This window comes from Trichomycterus rosablanca, chromosome 7 (assembly GCF_030014385.1).
Source record: "Trichomycterus rosablanca isolate fTriRos1 chromosome 7, fTriRos1.hap1, whole genome shotgun sequence".
NCBI classification, from domain to species: domain Eukaryota; kingdom Metazoa; phylum Chordata; class Actinopteri; order Siluriformes; family Trichomycteridae; genus Trichomycterus; species Trichomycterus rosablanca.
In genome coordinates this window covers 15,813,082-15,834,155 of record NC_085994.1, presented here as the reverse complement: position 1 = coordinate 15,834,155, position 21,074 = coordinate 15,813,082, and the positions used below count along the sequence as shown (strand labels likewise).

General features: G+C 39.7%; 1 protein-coding gene across 2 annotated transcripts; it reads left to right on the top strand.

Moving 5' to 3' along the window:
* The first annotated feature begins 2,160 nt into the window (after positions 1 to 2,160).
* On the top strand, positions 2,161 to 20,588 carry adipor1b (adiponectin receptor 1b). Of its 2 annotated transcripts, none has more exons than XM_062998435.1 (8): positions 2,161 to 2,223; positions 13,105 to 13,318; positions 13,512 to 13,640; positions 15,831 to 16,002; positions 16,188 to 16,374; positions 16,906 to 17,093; positions 18,577 to 18,770; positions 19,824 to 20,588. In XM_062998435.1, exons 2-8 carry the CDS (start codon positions 13,175 to 13,177, stop codon positions 19,950 to 19,952), a joined length of 1,143 nt encoding a protein of 380 aa, XP_062854505.1. In that variant the 5' UTR covers positions 2,161 to 2,223; positions 13,105 to 13,174; the 3' UTR covers positions 19,953 to 20,588. The 2 variants fall into 2 exon arrangements, with proteins under 2 accessions (XP_062854505.1, XP_062854504.1); XM_062998434.1 differs by having other exon boundaries at positions 2,173 to 2,455.
* The last annotated feature ends 486 nt before the right edge of the window (positions 20,589 to 21,074 follow it).

The window sequence follows — 21,074 nt, the reverse complement described above, 5'->3', positions numbered from 1 at the left end:
GGAGAAATGTTGGTCTAATCTGCTTTGTAAAATTGCCCTAACTCAGCCACATGAGATCATTTTTAAGCTTACATCAGAATCAGAATCAGATTTATTGGCCAAGTATGTGAATACACACAAGGAATTTGGTTTTGGCTGGTGGTTTTTCTCAAGCAATGTATACCTTAAACATTAAACACAAAATATACAAACAAACTATTATATATACAGTATACACTATACAATATACAGATATGTAAGTTAGCAGCATATTATATATTTACAAAAACAGTAAAGTGCACAGCATGTAGAATGAGTACTACAAAGTGTTGTTAATTGGCAGCAGATGAATATTGTCGCGCTTAAGTCTGTATTGTCAGTCATTTATTTATTTAGGAGGGAGATGGCCTGTGGGAAGAAACAGCTCTTGAATCTGGAAGTTCTAGTGTGGATTGACCTGTAGCGCCTGCCGGAGGGGAGGGGTTGAATGAAGCTATGGACAGGGTGTGAGGAGTCAGTAATAATTTTCTTTGCCCGTTTCTTGGTCCTTGAAGAGTACAAGTCCAGGAGGGAGGGCAGAGGAGCACCAATGACTTTCTCTGCTGACTTTATGAGCCCCTGCAGTCTGTTCCTGTGTTGTACTGTAGCTGCTCCAAACCAGACTGTGATGGAAGCGCACAGAACTGATTCTAATGCAGAAGCGTAGAACTGTCTTTGTAGCTCCTGTGGCATACCCAGCTTTCGCATTTTCCGCAGGAAGAACATTCTCTGTTGGGATTTCTTGAGAATGGAGCTGATGTTATACTCCCACTTCAGGTCCTGGGAAATTATAGTTCCCAAAAACTTGAAGGATTGTCTACATTGTCTATTTTGGGTCCTGTCACATCATATGAATTAAAGTCAGAACTTTTTTCTGCTTTAGAAGTTTTTGGTAGAAAGTCAAATTCATGTTTCTGTCAATTATGACAAGATTTCTAAGCCCTGAAGTAGCCAAGCATCTGCATACCATCATAATATCATCACAGTCCATGTTTGACTGTTGGTACTATGTTACTATAAAATGCTAAATTGAAACTTCATATAATAGGATTATTGTCTTCCCAAAGTTTTCACTCTCTACTAAACATTTCACAGTTTAGAGCTTAGGAGAGTATTTGGACCTTAACCATGAGCTTGTTGAACAACCCATTTAATAAACATTTTGTATTAAGATAGAATAAACTCTATGCAATATTTTCAGCTATAACAAAACAACAGCCGCTCTTCTGAAAAGGCTTATTACATGACTTTGAAGTATGTCTGTGGAAATTTGTGCTCATTTAATTAAAAGAGCATTTGTAAGCACTAATGTTGGTCAGGAAATCCAGTTAATTTCCAGTTAAGCTGTTCATTTGAGCTAAGGTCAGGGCTTTGTGGCTTCTGATGAACCCACTGTACAGCATGATTCACTATTTTTTATGAAAATCAGACAAGTTACTCTAGCACCTATTTGGTTTAAGATCCAATGACTGTAAAGAACAGTCGTTTTATTACTTAACTTATTTTTCAGGTAATAGACCTGTTAGGAATGTGCATATTACATTTGTAGCATTTAGCATTGCCCTAGAATTGGCCCAAAGTGTGAGTGGCTAGTCATTTTTAGGAAGAAAGGTTCCCGGTAGGCCAGCTAGACTAGTTTGCCATTACGTAGCGCTGTTCAAATCAGCAAGTTATTGAATCGACTCCAATTCAGATTCAACCGAATCCTTGTAGTCGATTCATTAAGTCGATTCAACCGTATATTTTCTAATTTCTGGATTCCATTTTAATTTCTGGATTCCATTTTAAAACACGACAGCACAAATGTAACATAGTTATGGTCACTGAATAGGCTGATGAATATGAAAGTGATGTCAATAATATGCTGTGTAGCCTTTGACTTAACCATTCTTAAGCCATTTAAACACTTGATTTAAGTCGTAGCTCCTTAATCAAAACTCTATTTAAGGGGGAAATCTTTTGTAAGAGGAAATGGTGTTTAATCTATCCCTTACAGTTCCAGAGATAGTTAACACGCTTTAAAAATGACTCAAAGTCGCTAAGAAGCTTTATTATTTAACCGAATCAATTTCGCTTAGTGGAATCGATTCTCTTTCCATAATCAAATAACAGAATTGAAGAATCTTTTTTGGAATCGACTCACCGCTCATAACAGCTAGGCTGAAAACATAGAACACACCATCTGTTTGCTGCGAATATATGACGGTAGGAACGTATCCGATTATCTGGAGCCAAGCTCTTCTAGGACTTTATTTTATTAGGGTATTTTTCTAACCAAAGAATCGGATAATTGTTCGTTTGAATCGAATTGTGTATTTGCTACATACGTATTATGTGCACGCTAGCTATCTAGCTAGCTAGCCAGTTTACCCAGTGTTTTACTGGCACTAGTTTAGCCTCAACCAGCTTCGTCGCCTTCATCAACAAACCTAGATAGGTAAGAAGAGGTTCCAGGAGCATTATTTTTCTGTACCATAAGTTGAATTTGTCTGTCAAAATTAGTAGACGTATTGTTTATTAGCTAACCGGCTAAATGTGTTGTGTCTCAAATCTGCACTAGCGTACTAATTAGTATGATGAATTAGTGCACTACATATTTTGTTGTTACCAGCTGACATACTATCTAGTATGGTAGTACGCGTCCTGAAATGAGGCGATAGAGTAATTCTGCTCATGATGCTGTAACGTAACTTAACAAGTTAAACATTAAACATTCGACCGATATTCGAGTTTATTTCTTCTCTTTTTTTAGTCAGTAAACATTCAAAAATGAATAAAGGTGCGTGAACTCATTTTGCAGTAAACAAGGAGAAAACTACAAATAAATATATATTACAAAACGTTTTCCGTTAATTCAATTCTTAAATGCGAGCATCATTAAAATACATTAATGGTTGTAGCAGTTACCTAGTGACGTGTACCACTAACTACACTTGTATTACAGAATACAAGGCCTACAGTATGGGTACAGTCTCAAGTTAGATCTATATCATGTAAAATCACTAAAAATAAATACATGTAGGTGTAATAAATGTAGTAGTAGTTACCTAGTGACATGCCTCTTACACCTGTATTAGAGAATAACAGTCCTACATTATAACATTATTCAAAAATGTCTAAAAATCAATAAATGTAAATTTTGATATAATAAAGGTTAGAGTAGTCACAGTTATCTACTACAGTATATTGCTTACTACAGTTGAATTACAGAACAAAGGTCCATCAGTATGTGTACAGTAATAAATATAATAATTCAGTGTAAATTGTAATGTAAAAAATGGTTCTAGTAGTTATCTAATGACCTGTAATACTTATTACAACTGCATTATAGAGTAAAAGCCTATAGTATTAATTCACAATATTAAAAAAATACTAAAACTAGTCACATGTACCCCTTACTAAAGCTGGGTACATAAACAAAATTCATACTGTATAAATAAAGTAATAAATTACATTCATTTTTAGTGATATAATTGTACATGATATAATTCATTACTGTTCTCATACTGCAGGACGTTTATTCTGTAATATAGGTATGGTAAGTGGTACATGTCACTAGGTAACTGCTACAAGGGTTGTATTTTGATTTTGTTGTTCGCTTAATGCACTTTTTAGACACTCCCTAAGTTTTTCAGCGTAGATAAACCACAGATTTAAGAAAAAGCATTCACAACTTAGAATTAACAAAATAACGTTTTGTAATATATTTGATTGTGGATTGTTCTGTGTTTGCTGCATAGTGAGTTCATGCATTTTGTGTTCATTTTTAAATGTTTATTGACTGAGAACGAAAAGAAAGAAACTCTGAATATCAGAAGAACGTTTAATATAAAACTAACTTTACCTTAACCCAGAGAGAAATTGGGTTATCTACATAGTTAAATAGGTGTCTTGTTGCCTCTCGTTAATGTTTATGTCTCTGAAAATTAAATTGTATAAGCTATTTTGGAAATACTCTATACACTGCATCTAATCCCATGAAAACCCCATGAACAAGTTATGCCACATAATCAAATTGTCTTTAGCATAATGTAGGTCACCGTGTCTTGTGTACTGTTTTTTCATGGTGGGACAAGGTAAAACAAAAAATTCGGCCTATTGTACCTAAGGGCAAGCTGTAGCCTAGTGGTTAAGGTACTGGAGTAGTAATCAGAAGGTCACTGGTTCAAGCCCCATCACTGCCAGGTTGCTGCTGTTGGGCCTTTGAGCAAGGTCCTTAACCCTCAATTGCTCAGACTGTATTTTGTAACTGTAATATAAGTTGCTTTGGGTAAAGTTGTCTGCTACATGCCTTAAATGTAATGTACAGTGGGGAAAAATAAGTATTTGATCCCCTGCTGATTTTGTAAGTTTACCCCCTTACAAAGACTTGAACAGTCTATATTTTTTATGGAAGGTTTATTTTAACAGAGAGAGACAGAATATCAACAAAAAAATCCAGAAAAAAAACATTAAATATAGGTTATAAATTAATTTGTATTTAATTAAGGGAAATAAGTATTTATTTGCCCATGAGGCACACAAACTAGTCCTGTCCCTGTATAAAAGACACCTGTCACAGAATCAGTTTCTTCCATTCAAATCTCTCGACCACCATGGGCAAGACCAAAGAGCTATCAAAGGACGTCAGGGACAAGATTGTAGACCTGCACAAGGCTGGAATGGGCTACAAGACCATCAGCAAGAAGCTTGGAAGAAATACAAGATTACAGTCAATCGCCCTCACTCTGGAGCTCCATGCAAGATCTCACCTGGTGGGGTAAGAATGATTCTGAGAAAGGTGAGGTCAGCCCAGAATTACACGGGAGGAGCTTGTCAACGATCTCAAGGGAGCTGGGAGCAGAGAAATGCTGGATATGACCCCAAGAACACCATTCCCACCGGGCATTTCTCTTCCTCCAAACACGGCGAGTGGAGTTGATGCCAAAGAGCTCAATTTTGGTCTCATCTGACCATATCACATTCTCCCAAGCTTTCTCTGAATCATTCAGGTGTTCATTGGCAAACTTCAGACGGGCCTGTACATGAGCCTTCTTGAGCAAAGGGACTTCGCGGGCACTGCAGGATCTCAATCCATTACGGCGAAGTGTGTTACTAATGGTTTTCTTGGTGACTGTGCTCCCAGCTGCCTTGAGATCATTGACAAGCTCCTCCCGTGTAATTCTGGACTGACCTCACCTTTCTCAGAATCATTCTTACCCCACCAGGTGAGATCTTGCATGGAGCTCCAGAGTGAGGGCGATTGACTGTGTATTGTATTGTATTGTATTGTATTTCTTCCATTTTCGAATGATTGTGCCAACAGTGGTCTCTTTCTCACCAAGCTTCTTGCTGATGGTCTTGTAGCCCATTCCAGCCTTGTGCAGGTCTACAATCTTGTCCCTGACGTCCTTTGATAGCTCTTTGGTCTTGCCCATGGTGGTCGAGAGATTTGAATGGAAGAAACTGATTCTGTGACAGGAGTCTTTTTTTCTGGATTTTTTGTTGATATTCTGTCTCTCTCTGTTAAAATAAACCTTCCATAAAAATTATAGACTGTTCAAGTCTTTGTAAGGGGGTAAACTTACAAAATCAGCAAGGGATCAAATACTTATTTTCCCCACTGTAAGTGTAAATGTACCTATTCATTGAATCAATGTACTTAATTTTATTAGAACTACCAATGGCTCTGATTACATTTGGCATTTTTGTGCTGTGTCCCAAAAACAACTGGGCCAAACTGCTTTATATAGAATTCCTTGTGATGAAGCATGGCGGAAGAGAGATTTCATTAATTTAGGACAGTAGTACTCAGTCTTATTCATCACATGCCAACCATGCAGGAGCCTCATGGGATTCAACTAATCAGTAGTTTGAAGAGCAACTGATAAGCAGGTGTAATTATGTGTAGATCTTAACTGGTAAGGTAAGATTATTTATATGATTATTAGATTATTTATATCATTACCCCAAATACAGGGCTGGGGAAAAAGGGATTAACAGTTTCTTTGGTTTTGCTATTCATAGGTACAGTGTATCACAAAAGTGAGTACACCCCTCACATTTCTGCAAATATTTTATTATATCTTTTCATGGGACAACACTATAGACATGAAACTTGGATATAACTTAGAGTAGTCAGTGTACAGCTTGTATAGCAGTGTAGATTTACTGTCTTCTGAAAATAACTCAACACACAGCCATTAATGTCTAAATAGCTGGCAACATAAGTGAGTACACCCCACAGTGAACATGTCCAAATTGTGCCCAAATGTGTCGTTGTCCCTCCCTGGTGTCATGTGTCAAGGTCCCAGGTGTAAATGGGGAGCAGGGCTGTTAAATTTGGTGTTTTGGGTACAATTCTCTCATACTGGCCACTGGATATTCAACATGGCACCTCATGGCAAAGAACTCTCTGAGGATGTGAGAAATAGAATTGTTGCTCTCCACAAAGATGGCCTGGGCTATAAGAAGATTGCTAACACCCTGAAACTGAGCTACAGCATGGTGGCCAAGGTCATACAGCGGTTTTCCAGGACAGGTTCCACTCGGAACAGGCTTCGCCAGGGTCGACCAAAGAAGTTGAGTCCACGTGTTCGGCGTCATATCCAGAGGTTGGCTTTAAAAAATAGACACATGAGTGCTGCCAGCATTGCTGCAGAGGTTGAAGACGTGGGAGGTCAGCCGGTCAGTGCTCAGACCATACGCCGCACACTGCATCAACTCGGTCTGCATGGTCGTCATCCCAGAAGGAAGCTGACGCACAAGAAAGCCCGCAAACAGTTTGCTGAAGACAAGCAGTCCAAGAACATGGATTACTGGAATGCCCTGTGGTCTGACGAGACCAAGATAAACTTGTTTGGCTCAGATGGTGTCCAGCATGTGTGGCGGCGCCCTGGTGAGAAGTACCAAGACAACTGTATCTTGCCTACAGTCAAGCATGGTGGTGGTAGCATCATGGTCTTGGGCTGCATGAGTGTTGCTGGCACTGGGGAGCTGCAGTTCATTGAGGGAAACATGAATTCCAACATGTACTGTGACATTCTGAAACAGAGCATGATCCCCTCCCTTCGAAAACTGGGCCTCATGGCAGTTTTCCAACAGGATAACGACCCCAAACACAACCTCCAAGATGACAACTGCCTTGCTGAGGAAGCTGAAGGTAAAGGTGATGGACTAAACCCAATTGAGCACCTGTGGCGCATTCTCAAGTGGAAGGTGGAGGAGTTCAAGGTGTCTAACATCCACCAGCTCCGTGATGTCATCATGGAGGAGTGGAAGAGGATTCCAGTAGCAACCTGTGCAGCTCTGGTGAATTCCATGCCCAGGAGGGTTAAGGCAGTGCTGGACAATAATGGTGGTCACACAAAATATTGACACTTTGGGCACAATTTGGACATGTTCACTGTGGGGTGTACTCACTTATGTTGCCAGCTATTTAGACATTAATGGCTGTGTGTTGAGTTATTTTCAGAACACAGTAAATCTACACTGCTATACAAGTTGTACACTGACTACTCTAAGTTATATCCAAGTTTTATTTCTATAGTGTTGTCCCATGAAAAGATATAATAAAATATTTGCAGAAATGTGAGGGGTGTACTCACTTTTGTGATACACTGTATGTGTTTAAGTTCCATTAGTCATTTAAAGCACTTATTTGCAGGAAATCTCAACTGGTCAAAAATACTGTGTTTTCAGACCTTAAATAAAACAAGTTTATATTCATTTTAAACAACATAATAATAATAAAATAATAATAATGTTGTAACTTGGGAGAGGTTTAGAAATCAACATTTGGTGGTATAACCCTGATTAGGATCAGGGTGTTATTTTAAGTGTATGCTTCATTCTTTCGTCTCCAGATATAACGCTGACACAGGCCAGAAACATTCCAGTTTTGTTTCATTGTTCTACAGAACAGAATTCCAAAACCTCTGGGGCTTATTCACATGGTTTTGAGCATACAGTGGGGCCAAAAAGTATTTAATCAGCCACTGATTGTGCAAGTTCTCCTACTTAGAAAGATGAGAGAGGTCTGTAATTTTCATCATAGCTACACTTCAACTATGAGAGACAAAATGAGAAAAAAAAATCCAGGAAATCACATTGTAGGATTTTTAAAGAATTTATTTGTAAATTATGGTGGAAAATAAGTATTTGGTCAATAACAAACAAGCAAGATTTCTGGCTCTCACAGACCTGTAATTTCTTCTTTAAGAAGCTCTTCTGTCCTCCACTCGTTACCTGTATTAATGGCACCTGTTTGACCTCGTTATCTGTATAAAAGACACCTGTCCACAGCCTCAAACAGTCAGACTCCAAACTCAACCATGGCCAAGACCAAAGACCTGTCGAAGGACACCAGGAAGAAAATTGTAGACCTGCACCAGGCTGGGAAGAGTGAATCTACAATAGGCAAGCAGGTTGGTGTGAATAAATCAACTGTGGGAGCAATTGTAAGAAAATGGAAGACATACAAGACCATTGATAATCTCCCTTGGGGTCAAGATCTCATCCCGTGGGGTCAAAATGATCTTGAGAACGGTGAGCAAAAATCCCAGAACTACACGGAGGGACCTGATGAATGACCTGCAGAGAGCTGGGACCAAAGTAACAAAGGCTACCATCAGTAAACACACTACGCCGAGAGGGACTCAAATCCTGCAGTGCCAGGCGTGTCCCCCTGCTTAAGCCAATACATGTCCAGGCCCGTCTGAAGTTTGCCAGAGAGCATATGGATGATCCAGAAGAGGATTGGGAGAATATCATGTGGTCAGATGAAACCAAAATGGAACTTTTTGGTAAAAACTCAACTCGTCGTGTTTGGAGGAAGAAGAATGCTGAGTTGCATCCCAACAACACCATACTTACTGTGAAGCATGGGGGTGGAAACATCATGCTTTGGGGCTGTTTTTCTGCAAAGGGGACAGGACGACTGATCCGTGTTAAGGGAAGAATGAACGGGGTCATGTATCATGAGATTTTAAGCCAAAACCTCCTTCCATCAGTGAGAGCATTGAAGATGGAACGTGGCTGGGTCTTCCAACATGACAATGATCCCAAACACACCGCTCGGGCAACGAAGGAGTGGCTCCGTAAAAAGCATTTCAAGGTCCTGGAGTGGCCTAGCCAGTCTCCAGATCTCAACCCCATAGAAAATTTGTGGAGGGAGTTGAAAGTCCATGTTGCCCCAAAACATCACTGCTCTAGAGGAGATCTGCATGGAGGAATGGGCCAAAATACCAGCTACAGTGTGTGTAAACCTGGTGAAGACTTACAGGAAACGTTTCACCTCTGTCATTGCCAACAAAGGTTATGTTACAAAGTATTGAGTTGAACTTTTGTTATTGACCAAATACTTATTTTCCACCATAATTTACAAATAAATTTTTTAAAAATCCTATAATGTGATTTCCTGGATTTTTTTTCTCCTTTTGTCTCTCATAGTTGAAGTGTACCTATGATGAAAATTACAGACCTCTTAGGGCTGGGCGATTTTCACGATTAATTCGCATGAACGTTTTCACACGATGTTAGAATGTGACAATCGCGATTGTTTACATACTTTATATTTTAATTAAAATACCAACATGTCACATAGCAGAAACTGACCAGACGCCCGCAGAATATAAATCAGGGAAAGTTTAATATAAAAAGGGCGAAAACAGTGTACAAAATCAGGTAGAGTCCAAAACCAGCGAAAACCAAAACAGTAAACGGAAGACAACAAGGATTATACACGGTAACGGTTAGATTCAGTAATAAGGACGCAAACACGATCGGCAAAACGAGACACAAACAGAAGAGTTTAATTAAGATTCACTGAATCAAACACCGCTGAACTGAATCAAAATACGGAGCAGATGAGCGCGATCAGGATTTGCTGGAAAGTAACGAATTACATTTACTCGCGTTACTGTAATTGAGTCGTTTTTTTTGTGTACTTGTACTTTTTAAAGTAGATTTTACAGCCTGTAATTTTACTTAAGTAAGTTTTGTACTAAGAATTGTAATTCGCTACATTTAAAATCACATCCGTTACTGAGTTAAAAAAATTGTGTCTTGGAAACTGCTGCAGTGAATTCTGCGATAGGGAGTCGGATCTTTTGTCTCGGTTCCTTTTAAAGAGCCGTATGTATGTAACGACTCCCAAATGCGTGAATCGGTTCCTTTATTTTGGCTTAAAGGGCCGTTCAATAGAATCGAATCATTCTACGACACATAATAGTGGTTAATACAGTTTGAAAGTTTTATGGGACTAAAATGACACATTACACATCCTTAAATGTTTAAAATGTTGTATCCACCCCCCAAATCACAAGAGGACAAAATCAAAGCTGAGCTGAGTGATCACTTGATGCCCCCCCAGTGTAGATACTGATACAGACTCACTCAGTGGTGGAAACAGCACAGTACAGGCTCGTGTTCCTTTTAAGAAACCTGTAAAGAACTTTTTGTAGTTTTTTTTCCTAATGTAAGGAGGTTCTGCTGAACATTATTTAAAATAAAAGTTGTTTGTGAGCTATTCTTAGATATAGATAGATAAAGATATAGATAATTTAGATCTATTTTGTTTTAATTATTGTTAATTATTGTGATATCATTATTGTTATAAAGTTTGAGTCCCTTAAAAGGATAATTATAGGTGGTGCTGTTACTATTTTTGCGCTTTTGCAGCCTTTAATTACATACAGTCCCTGACAGAAGTCTTGTCGCTTATCCAAGTTGTAGGAACAACAAATAATGACTTCACTTGTAGTTGATCGATTGAAATCAGAACTGGCTTATATGAAAGGCAAAGCCCTCTAGATTATGCTTATTATACCAAAAGAAAGTTTTGTATCATTCATGGAGTTTTATCATTTAATTAGGACAGAAAGGTCAGATTTTGCTTGGACATAAGTCTTGTCGTATACAAAAATAATGTTGAAATTATACATATACTTTATTTTGAATACACAAACATGCTACAATAACATTAGAACATAAAGTCATGGTGCCTTGGAAAAAATAATTAATATCGTGTATGACTTCCATGGGCTTGGAGGACTGCATCCATACGTCTTGGCAATGACTCAAATAACTTATTGATGAAGTCATCTGGAATGGCAAAGAAAGCAGTCTTGCAGGACTCCCAGAGTTCATTAAGATTTTTTGGTTTCATCTTCCAAGCCTCCTCCTTCATCTTACCCCAGACATGCTCAATAATGTTCATGTCTGGTGACTGGGCTGGCCAATCCTGGAGCACCTTGATCTTCTTTGCTTTCAGGAACTTTGATGTGGATGCTGAAGTATAAGAAGGAGTGCCATCCTGCTGCAGAATTTGCCCTCTCTTGTGGTTTGGAATGTAATGGGTGGCAAGAATGTCTTGATACTTCAGGCTATTGATGTTGCCATCCACTCTGCAGAGCTCTCGGACACCCCCATACTGGATGTAACCCCAAACCATGATTTTTCCTCCACCAAACTTGACTGTTTTCTGGGTGAATCTTGGGTCCATGCGGGTTCCAACAGGTCTTCTGCAGTATTTGCGGCGATTGGGATGCAGTTCAATGGATGATTCATCAGAAAAATCAACCTTCTGCCACTTTTCCACTGTCCATCCTTTCTGCAAGCTGTGGGCCTTGGCAAATGCGACACGATTTTTTTGTTGTCTTCTGTTTAATGCTGGTTTCTGAGCACTAATTCGGCCATGAAGACCACTGCGTGAAAGAATTCGACAAACTGTTCTTGTAGATACAGCGTTTTCTGGTGACCAGTTCTCATGTAGCTCCGCTGCAGTTGAAAAAGGGCTGGCCCTAGACTGTCGAAGCAACAAACGGTCCTCTCGAACAGTTGTCTTAAGGGGTCTGCCTGACCTGGGCTTGTCATGAACGTCCCCAGTTTCTTGAAATCTTTTTCATATTCTCTCCACTTGACGTTTGGATACATTAAAGATGTCTGCCACCTCAGCAGCAGACTTGGACTTCAAGATCTTGATGATCAGCACTTTGGTTTGTGGTTGAATCTTTGGCATGTTGTCAGAGGTCAGGTTGCACTACACATGAAAGTCTGGTGTGCTGGGGTTCTTTTTATACACACCTGGGAATGTGTTAATTACATTATTTGTCCCAGGTGAAGCTCTAATCTGTGATTGGTTGAATCATTTAAAGACACCAAGACTTTTGTCCTTGCAAAAATAGATGTTATGGGCTTTACCAAGCTGTGGACATCAGGACACTTTTTGACAGTTTCATTTTGCACCCAGTTATTAATGTGAAAGCCCTTGACATTAAAGTGAACCATTTATTGTAACAATTGATTGATTACAAATAAAGTTATATACCATTTTAAGTTACTATGTCCTTACGTGACAATACTTCTGTCAGGGACTGTACATGTCATGTAACCCAAGGACAGTGGGTTAGGTACTGGACTAGTAAACAGAAGGTTGCCGGTTCAAGCCCCGCCACCACCAAGTTGCCACTGTTGGGTCCCTGAGCAAGGCCCTTAACCCTCAGTTGCTCATTGTGTTCAGCTCATTGTGTAAGTCGCTTTGGATAAAAGCGTCTGCTAAATGCTGAAAATGTAAAAAATATACGTCTCAGAGTTTACGCATGGAGACCTTCAGCATTTAGTATTCACCTTACTGTATAAACAGAAACCAACCAAATAGGTAGCAGTAGGTGATAGCCACCTCTTTCTGCCATGTCCAGGTAGTATGTCCAGCTGTATGTCTAGGAATATCCCTGACTATGACTGTCACAGTTGTTACAAAATAAGAATTGGCATGCACAGTCTTTGGGGATAGTTTTGGCTCATCAGTGTATATCAAAGCTTTGAGTATAGGCTGATATCAACTCACTTATCTTACTTAGTTATGTTAACTGTCATGGACATTGGGCGCTGTATTGATATGCAAGTTCAAAGTTGTGCTGTTAATGTAATACAAATGCAAAGTTTAACAAAAGTCACTAGACAGGATCAGTGAATGTTGGTCTGATGCAATATTTACATTTTCAGCATTTAGCAGAGCAGATTATCAATATTAAGATGCACAGATACTTATACAGGAACTGTTCTTCTCAAATCTCCTTTAACGTACATTAATGGCCTTTTTTACAGGATCATAGGCCGCTGATTGTTGGCTGAGGCATACAGCAGGGCCTCTGAGGAGCCTTAGCTTTGTCTTCCCATGACAACGCGACATCATGGCAGCAACGGCTCCAGCAGCGATGCCGAGTGCCGAGTCTCGGAGGACGAAAGGAACATGGAGGACGTAGAGCTTACCGAGCTCGGACCGCTGCTGACGAGTCCAGAATCCTCTGCCAAACTCAGAGTAAGCGATGTTGTAGGATGCTATGCTTCTGTTATATCTGATCTGATTGTCCCACCATTTTCCATGTCCCATTTTCCACTTACAGCTGTGTTATAGTACACGTTTATGCAAGTTCACATATTTCCTTGCCTGTTGCTGTAAAATCTGCAGCATTTCAGTGGCCTTTTAAATCACACCAGATTTATATCTCTAGGCAGCAACAGCATACCCGGATGGGGATGATGATGACTGTGATGATGATGATGATGAAGACTTGAAAATGGTCACACTGCCTCTGCAGGCCCACCGTGCCATGGAGAAGATGGAGGAGTTTGTACACAAGGTAGACATTAACTTACAGAAAGTGTGTTAAAAGTCAGTCATTCCAGCAATAAATGGATTAAATGGAGGTTAAATAATTGGGTTTAAGTGTACAACATGTTGGAGAGTGTGGTATAAAGGTAAAGAAGAGAGTGCAGGCAGGATGGAGTGGGTGGCAGTGAGCGACAGGAGTGATTGTGATAGAAGGGCATCTGCCAGAGTGAAAGGGAAAGTTTACAAGACAGTAGTGAGGTGTACTGTGTTGTATAGCTTTGATGCTGTGGCACTAACTGAAAAAGGAGAGGAAGGAGAGATTGAGATGGCTTGGGCATGTGCAGAAGAGGGATGAGAGTTTTATTACGAAAATTGTGCTTAGGATGGAGCCACCAGGAAGAAGGAGTGGAAGGCTAAAAGAAGGTTTATGGATGCAGTGAGGAAGGACATGCTGGTGATTGGTGGAGAATGTTCAGGACAGTGCAATGTGTACACAAATAAGCTGCATCGGTGACTCCTAATTAGAGCATTTGTAATTGAAAATCACATACAATGATGTAGACCAGGATTGGGTCACACCCTTATGCCTAGTTCACACTACACGATTTTTGCCCTGATTTTTGCTCGGCGACTGGTCGGCGATTGATTTTCCGGGTCGGGAGCAACTCAGCGTTCACTCGGCGATCAAAACTCGGCTCTCAGTCGCTATGTGTGAACTATCCAAAAACTCGACCCGACCGGCTCGCCGACCGCTCGGCGACTGGATTGAGTTTTCTAGCGTGTCAGATATCTGATCTCAGATGGGCAACTGGGAATGAGTGACATGTCGAACAGCCAATGAGAACACAGGATACGGTGTGAGGGGAAATGCAGAAGAGGATATAGTTTATATCAGGATACACCGGCACACACACGTAGTATTTCTGATTTGATCGTCCTCTACAAAACATAACACCCACGCTGCATTACAAAATTATTAATTAACATCCACTTTACTGCAGAACAAGCCATATACTGTTTGTGTTGCCAAATCCACTCAGATTCATTTATTTTTTCTCTTTGATTTTACGCTGCACATCAGACCACAAACACTTTGATCACTCGCTACTTGTTGACGTGACTCCATCATCCAATCCTGAACGAAATACAAAAAAAACTAAAAGAACTTCACAACCAGAAGTACGACATCAGACTGTGCTGGATCCCAGGACATTGCGGCATCGAGGGAAATGAAAAAGCAGATCGTTTGGCAAAAGAAACAACAGGAGGAAAAGCCGTAAACTGCAAACTACCACCATCAGATATAAAACAAACAACCACTGCCTATATTAAAAATATGTGGCAAAAAGAGTGGGAAAAGCAAAAGCAGAACAAACTTTACAATATCCACCCTAACATACAAACACGACCACAGCTACCGTCTGGGAAGAGATTAGAACAAACGACATATATAAGATGTCGCATTGGGCACACTCGACTGACACATAGACACCTGGTGAAAGGAGAACGACCACCAATATGTGAACAATGCAATACACAAATAACCATCGAACATGTATTGACAAAGTGTACTAAATATAACCGGGAACGACAAAGGCTTGCAATGCCAAATACAATGACAGAAATTTTTAACAAAACCAAAACAGAAACACTGATCAATTTTCTAAAAAATACAGGACTGATAGTACACATCTAGAACTCAACACAGAAAGGACAGTAGGCAAAGAACATTAATAAATAAACTGTACAACTTTTAGGTACCTATCCTGCCATGAGAATAACCAATGTGTAAACATGGCGTTAAACAATAAACAAACAAACAAACAAACTTGTTGACGTGCATTTTTGGACGTGGTGTCATTAAAACCCTCGTCACTTCTCACGTGTGTTTTTGTTTAAAAGAAGAAAAAAAGGAGACCAGAGAAGCTCGCCTTTCCCTTTCAGTCGTGTAGTGTGAAATATACACCGATTGAAAGACTCCCGGGTGCAGAAGATTCAGTCGTGTAGTGTGAACTGTACAGCGACCTGACGACTTGGAAAGTCGAGTAGTGTGAACTTGGCATTAGGTGGCTCGAGAGCCAAAAAAATGGGTCGCAGAAAACCCTGATGTAGACAAGGCTTGTGAGTTAAGTACAAGAATGTGCAATGGTCAGATTTATCATCAGGTTTTCTGTGCTCACAGCTGCACTTCTTTTTCTGTGGTTGATATTATTACTAGGTATGGGAAGGACGTTGGCGAGTGATACCTTTTCACTTGCTCCCTGACTGGCTGAAAGATAATGACTACCTTCTTCATGGTCACCGGCCTCCCATGCCATCGTTTCGAGCCTGCTTTGGAAGCATCTTCAGGATCCACACAGAGACAGGGAACATCTGGACACACTTACTAGGTCTGATTTAAAACTAAACAGATTTACCTACATTTAAGTAGCCACAGTTACACATATTTAACACGCTTGTCACATGTTACACTGTCACTGGTCACTGTTTTTGCTTTTTAACAATATTATAAATCTAAAATTCTCCTTGTTGAAAGGGTCAGACTCTAAATGTTGCTTTAAACCATCCCATCCAGGTCTGATTCTGTTCCTGTGTCTGGGCACTCTGACCATGCTGCGGCCGAACATATCATTCATGGCACCTCTGCAGGAGAAGGTGGTATTTGGGATGTTCTTCCTAGGTGCTGTGCTTTGTCTCTGCTTCTCCTGGCTTTTCCACACAGTCTACTGCCACTCGGAGAAGGTGTCCAGAACATTCTCAAAGTAAGTCTGTCTGACTTAAAGGAGTATAAAATGTCTGTTTTATAGAGATATAAAAACAATAAATTGTCCTGTTATAAAGTAAGAATGGACAAGCAGAGGCTAAAAGCACCACAACTTTGGCTGTGGTGCGCAAAACAGAACATAGGCGGTCAGGTGGCTCAACGGAATATTCTGCTAGCACACCAGCGCCGAGATTCTAAACGCCCCGGTTCAAATCCTGCTACCGGTTGGCTGGGCGCCGCTCAGCTGGCACAATTGCCAGTGCATGCAGCAGACACAAATTGCCCATCGTGTCTGCTGGTTGGGGAAATGACTGGACCAAGTGGGTAGGGTCTTCAAACGCTGTGTAAGGACTCTGGTTAGCAGACTGAGGCGTGGTAATTTGTACCTTTGGCAGCAAAATTATACTTGAGGATATATGCACCTATTTTCCTGTGATGATGTATAAAGGTGTTAAGGTGCATAGTAAAATAATGGAATAAAAGTTTGACTACATTTTTATATTTAATCCTTTGTTGTTTGTGTGTTTAGGTTGGACTACTCTGGCATAGCATTGCTGATCATGGGTTCGTTTGTGCCATGGCTCTATTACTCGTTTTACTGCTCCCCACAGCCAAGGCTAATATATCTATCCGTGGTGTGTGTGCTTGGCATTGCTGCCATCGTCGTGGCTCAATGGGATCGCTTTGCTACTCCACGTCACAGACCAACACGTGCAGGTAATGCACACACACACACACACCATTGTCCCACATGCACAGCTAATATATACAAAACAGCATCTGTACAAACATAGACATGCACACTGCTAACCACCCACAGCAAAACACACAAGATTGCTGCTGATGTACATCATGATTCTGCACATTTTTACAACATAGCTTGTCTTTGGGTATTTTAAAATAAGAACAATACAGCTAAAGTGAAGTGATTGGGTGGCTGGAACTATCTGCAATATAAGTAGGTGTAGTGAATGTTGGCATGCATTTATTTAGGAACTGTCACTTTTATAGAAATAGAAACCTGTTTGCAATCCTGTTGTTTTAGAGCAGGGGTGTCAAACTCAAGGCCCGCGGGCCAGATCCGGCCCGCCGCGTCATTTGATCCGGCCCGCGAGAGCTTAAACGACTGTATGATTGTTGTGATGGTTCGAGTCGTTACAGAGACGCGCTTATAATTTAATGCGCTCCTGCGCCTTTAAGAGACAACGTGACATCGTAGTCATGGCAACTAACTTTAACCTTCGCTAAGAAGCCATGTGACTTTTACGGCAAAAGAACGCGGGGTAGCGTAGTTAGTAATGTAAACAATAATAAATAAATACAAATAATTATATTGCAATATAATACCCAAGCATCGTCTGTAAGTAGTGGCGTTTATATTCTCAGTTGTTAGTAAATGATTAGTGAGTATATCACAGCGTTTTAGTTACAAATTTACCGTAATTAAATACTGTTGTTACCGTTACTATAGCAATTAGTATCTTTACACACAATTTTAACTCGTTAGTGTTATTTTACGTTTGGTTAAATCTCATATTGTACCAGATGTAACACTCGACTACAGCTGTGTGCTTTTACTGTATTAGGTTCTTTATTGTTTTTATTGTTTGTATTTTTTACTTCATTTTGATGCACACAGTGTATCACACAGCTGGGAAGCAAATAAACCGACTGTATTCTGAAGGGAGCTGTCTGTCTGTCTGTCTAGCTGGGAAAGGGGGACAAACTATTAGTAAGGGCAGAATGATTGTCTTAAAAATACACTGTAAAATCCTAAATAAACTGCATCTTTCAAAATGCAGGCTGATTTTGTGACCTGCAAAGTGACACAGCCCACCAGTAGATGATGTTACACATATTTACACATGATCCTAAAATGTACAAGAAGATAAGTAAGAAAATTAAGCAGAAGGAGGAAATTTAATGAAAGTGAAAACAAACTTGTGCTTCAGGAAGAGAAACCGGTGCGTCTCTTGTGTTATGAGGCCGTGTCTGTGGTAAAGTAGAACAATATAAATGCAGAATTCAGCCTCCAAGAAAAACAGCAATGTGACTGCAATCACAGCAGGATACGTTACAATCGGCCCTTTGAGGGCCACCATAATGCTGATGTGGCCCTCGGTGAAAATGAGTTTGACACCCCTGTTTTAGAGTATGTAATGCATCTTTGGTAAATTAAACTTTTTGTTTACATGCACAGGTGTGTTTCTTGGACTTGGGCTGAGTGGCATTATTCCCACAATGCACTTTACCATTGCTGAGGGCTTTGTGAAGGCTACAACAGTGGGCCAGATGGGCTGGTTCATCCTAATGGGTGCCATGTACATCACTGGAGCTGGCCTTTATGCTGCACGCATCCCTGAACGCTTCTTTCCTGGAAAATGCGATATCTGGGTAAGTACTAGTTCTTAAACTTGTGGTCAGGCTTGATTACCTGACCAACATCTGTCTTTGTAGTCCTTGTTTATTAAGCAGCAACTGGAAACATCACAGCCCATTTTCCTGGTAAATTTGTGCACCTCTATGCCTTCTCAAAGTAACACATGCATACATTTGAGAAGAAGGACTTCTTAAAGTCCTTTAGAAATTAAATTAAATCCTCTTGGATGATGGATTATCCTCATATATTTATTACGTTATATTAAATAGGTTAGTAAGGTTGATGTCACTGTTAAAGCTTTGGGTCAGTCACATCTGATGTTCAAATTACTAGATGAGCATAAATATGTCCTTAAAATCTAACAGTACTAAAACTAGTTTGCTGGTAATTTGCTAGCCAAACCTATTCAGTTAGCCATAGGGACCAAATAAAGATCAGTAATTTCATGGTATTTTTATCGGATTACTGGACACTTATTTTTACTCTTTCATGGAGAGAAATAAATGGAAATAAAACCAGTAATTTTAAAACTCTAATCCAAACAAATGTTTTAATACCACATTTAAACACTTAAGCCCTAACGAAGATAGCCACTCTCCTGAAATTCCTGTCAGCAACAGACTTAAATTAGTCCCAGATTAGTAATCTAAAAAAATGATAACACAGACCCATCACTACCACTGCTGTACTAATTGCCCACAAACGATACTGTGGTGTTAGAAAATCCATCCATCAGTCCTTTTAATACCTTGTTTTTGATTACTGTTAAAATTTGCAGAGAAAAAAACAGGGCCCTCATGTGAGCTAGAGGTCTAATACCCTAGCCTTAAGTCTTCACCGCCACCAGCATGGTCAGTTGCTTTACAAACACTAGTGGAAAAATAAAGAAAATCAGAGAGGAAATACTTTGCTTGTTTTTGTTCTTAATGCAACATTTTATAACAAAGTATAATGTATGTAACTCTGTGTTGCTCAGTGCTTTTAACAGTTTAAAATAACTGCGTGAAGCTTACATTTTCTGTCTTGAATTATGTTTTCTAATATTTGTATTAATTTATTTTGTTCAGTTCCAATCACATCAGATATTCCATGTGTTGGTGGTGGCTGCAGCTTTTATTCACTTCTACGGCATTTCCAACCTGCAGGAGTTTCGTTACGGCCTGGGAGGAGGCTGCACAGATGATTCCCTTCTCTAAAGTGCTCCATCCCTCTTTCTGCTCATTTTTTTTTTCCTTCCTTCATTTACTGCCCTGAAACTGAAATGATGACCAGTGTGAACACTTTTGGATCAACCATGGTTGGAAACGGCCAGTTCACACACTGCCTACCACACAATGAACACTTATTAAAAACTCTACCAAGATTATTGATTTTAAGGGATTGTTACATATTTTTAAAACCTCCTTTGTACAATCAAATGTTTTATTGTTGTAATACTTGAAAACATACATTAAGAAGATAGAACTTAGAATTCAGTTAAGCTTTAGTTCACAGTTTACTTTGCATTGCACTGTCACACTGTTTAAAAAGTGTATGTATAAGGTGTTTAGTCACAGCCACTGAGAGCTGTGTGAGCAGTGCTACCTCTCCCTGTCTACTCCAGTCTGTTCACACTGATGGGTAAACGCAAACTGAGGACGCTACAGGATTTAGAACTTTACAGAACTTTTAAAATCAAACAAGGAATGTCTTTCATCTGCTGTAAATGATTTCATGTCTGTAGTTTGTGACAACCTAATTTTCTCAGTTACATATTTGTTTGTCTTTTCTCTGATTTTCTTGTCAATGGTTCATTTACATATTATTTACCAATAAAAATAAGAAATGTCCAATTGCTTTACTTTACATAACCTTGCGTAAGTTTTACATTCTGAGACCTCTATGAACTGGGCTGTTCTGCCTCGTGCAAGAGTTTAATCAGCACAACCAAAATGCTAATGACAACATGAGGAGTCACCTATACATAACATTTACATTTTAGCATTTAGCAGATGCTATTATCCAGAGCGACTTACAGAAGTGCTTCCATAGTGAACATTACCTTATACTAGTTTAAGTGGACAACAGTCAAAGAATACAGATCTGCTAAAGAAATTAATAGGAGCATTAGTAAGTACATGTCAGCTTAAGTGCTTAGTAAAGAGGTGGATTTTTAATCGTCTTTTGAAGACAGCGAGAAACAGACGAAGGAAGCTCGATCCACCACTTGGGTGCTAGTGCAAAGAAGAGCTTTGATGCTTGTCTTCCTCGAGTTCTGGGTGGAGGATCAAGTCGAGTGAGACTACTGACTCATAAACTTACATTAGTTTTACTTTCTG

What these genes read in the sequence shown, in the direction of transcription:
- adipor1b (XM_062998435.1), top strand. Translation starts at nt 13,175, where the DNA reads ATGACAACGCGACATCATGGCAGCAACGGCTCCAGCAGCGATGCCGAG. An exon ending in TGGAGGAGTTTGTACACAAG is followed by an intron (nt 13,641 to 15,830) that starts GTAGACATTAAC and finishes TATTATTACTAG; the next exon opens with GTATGGGAAGGACGTTGGCG. An exon ending in GTGTCCAGAACATTCTCAAA is followed by an intron (nt 16,375 to 16,905) that starts GTAAGTCTGTCT and finishes TTGTGTGTTTAG; the next exon opens with GTTGGACTACTCTGGCATAG.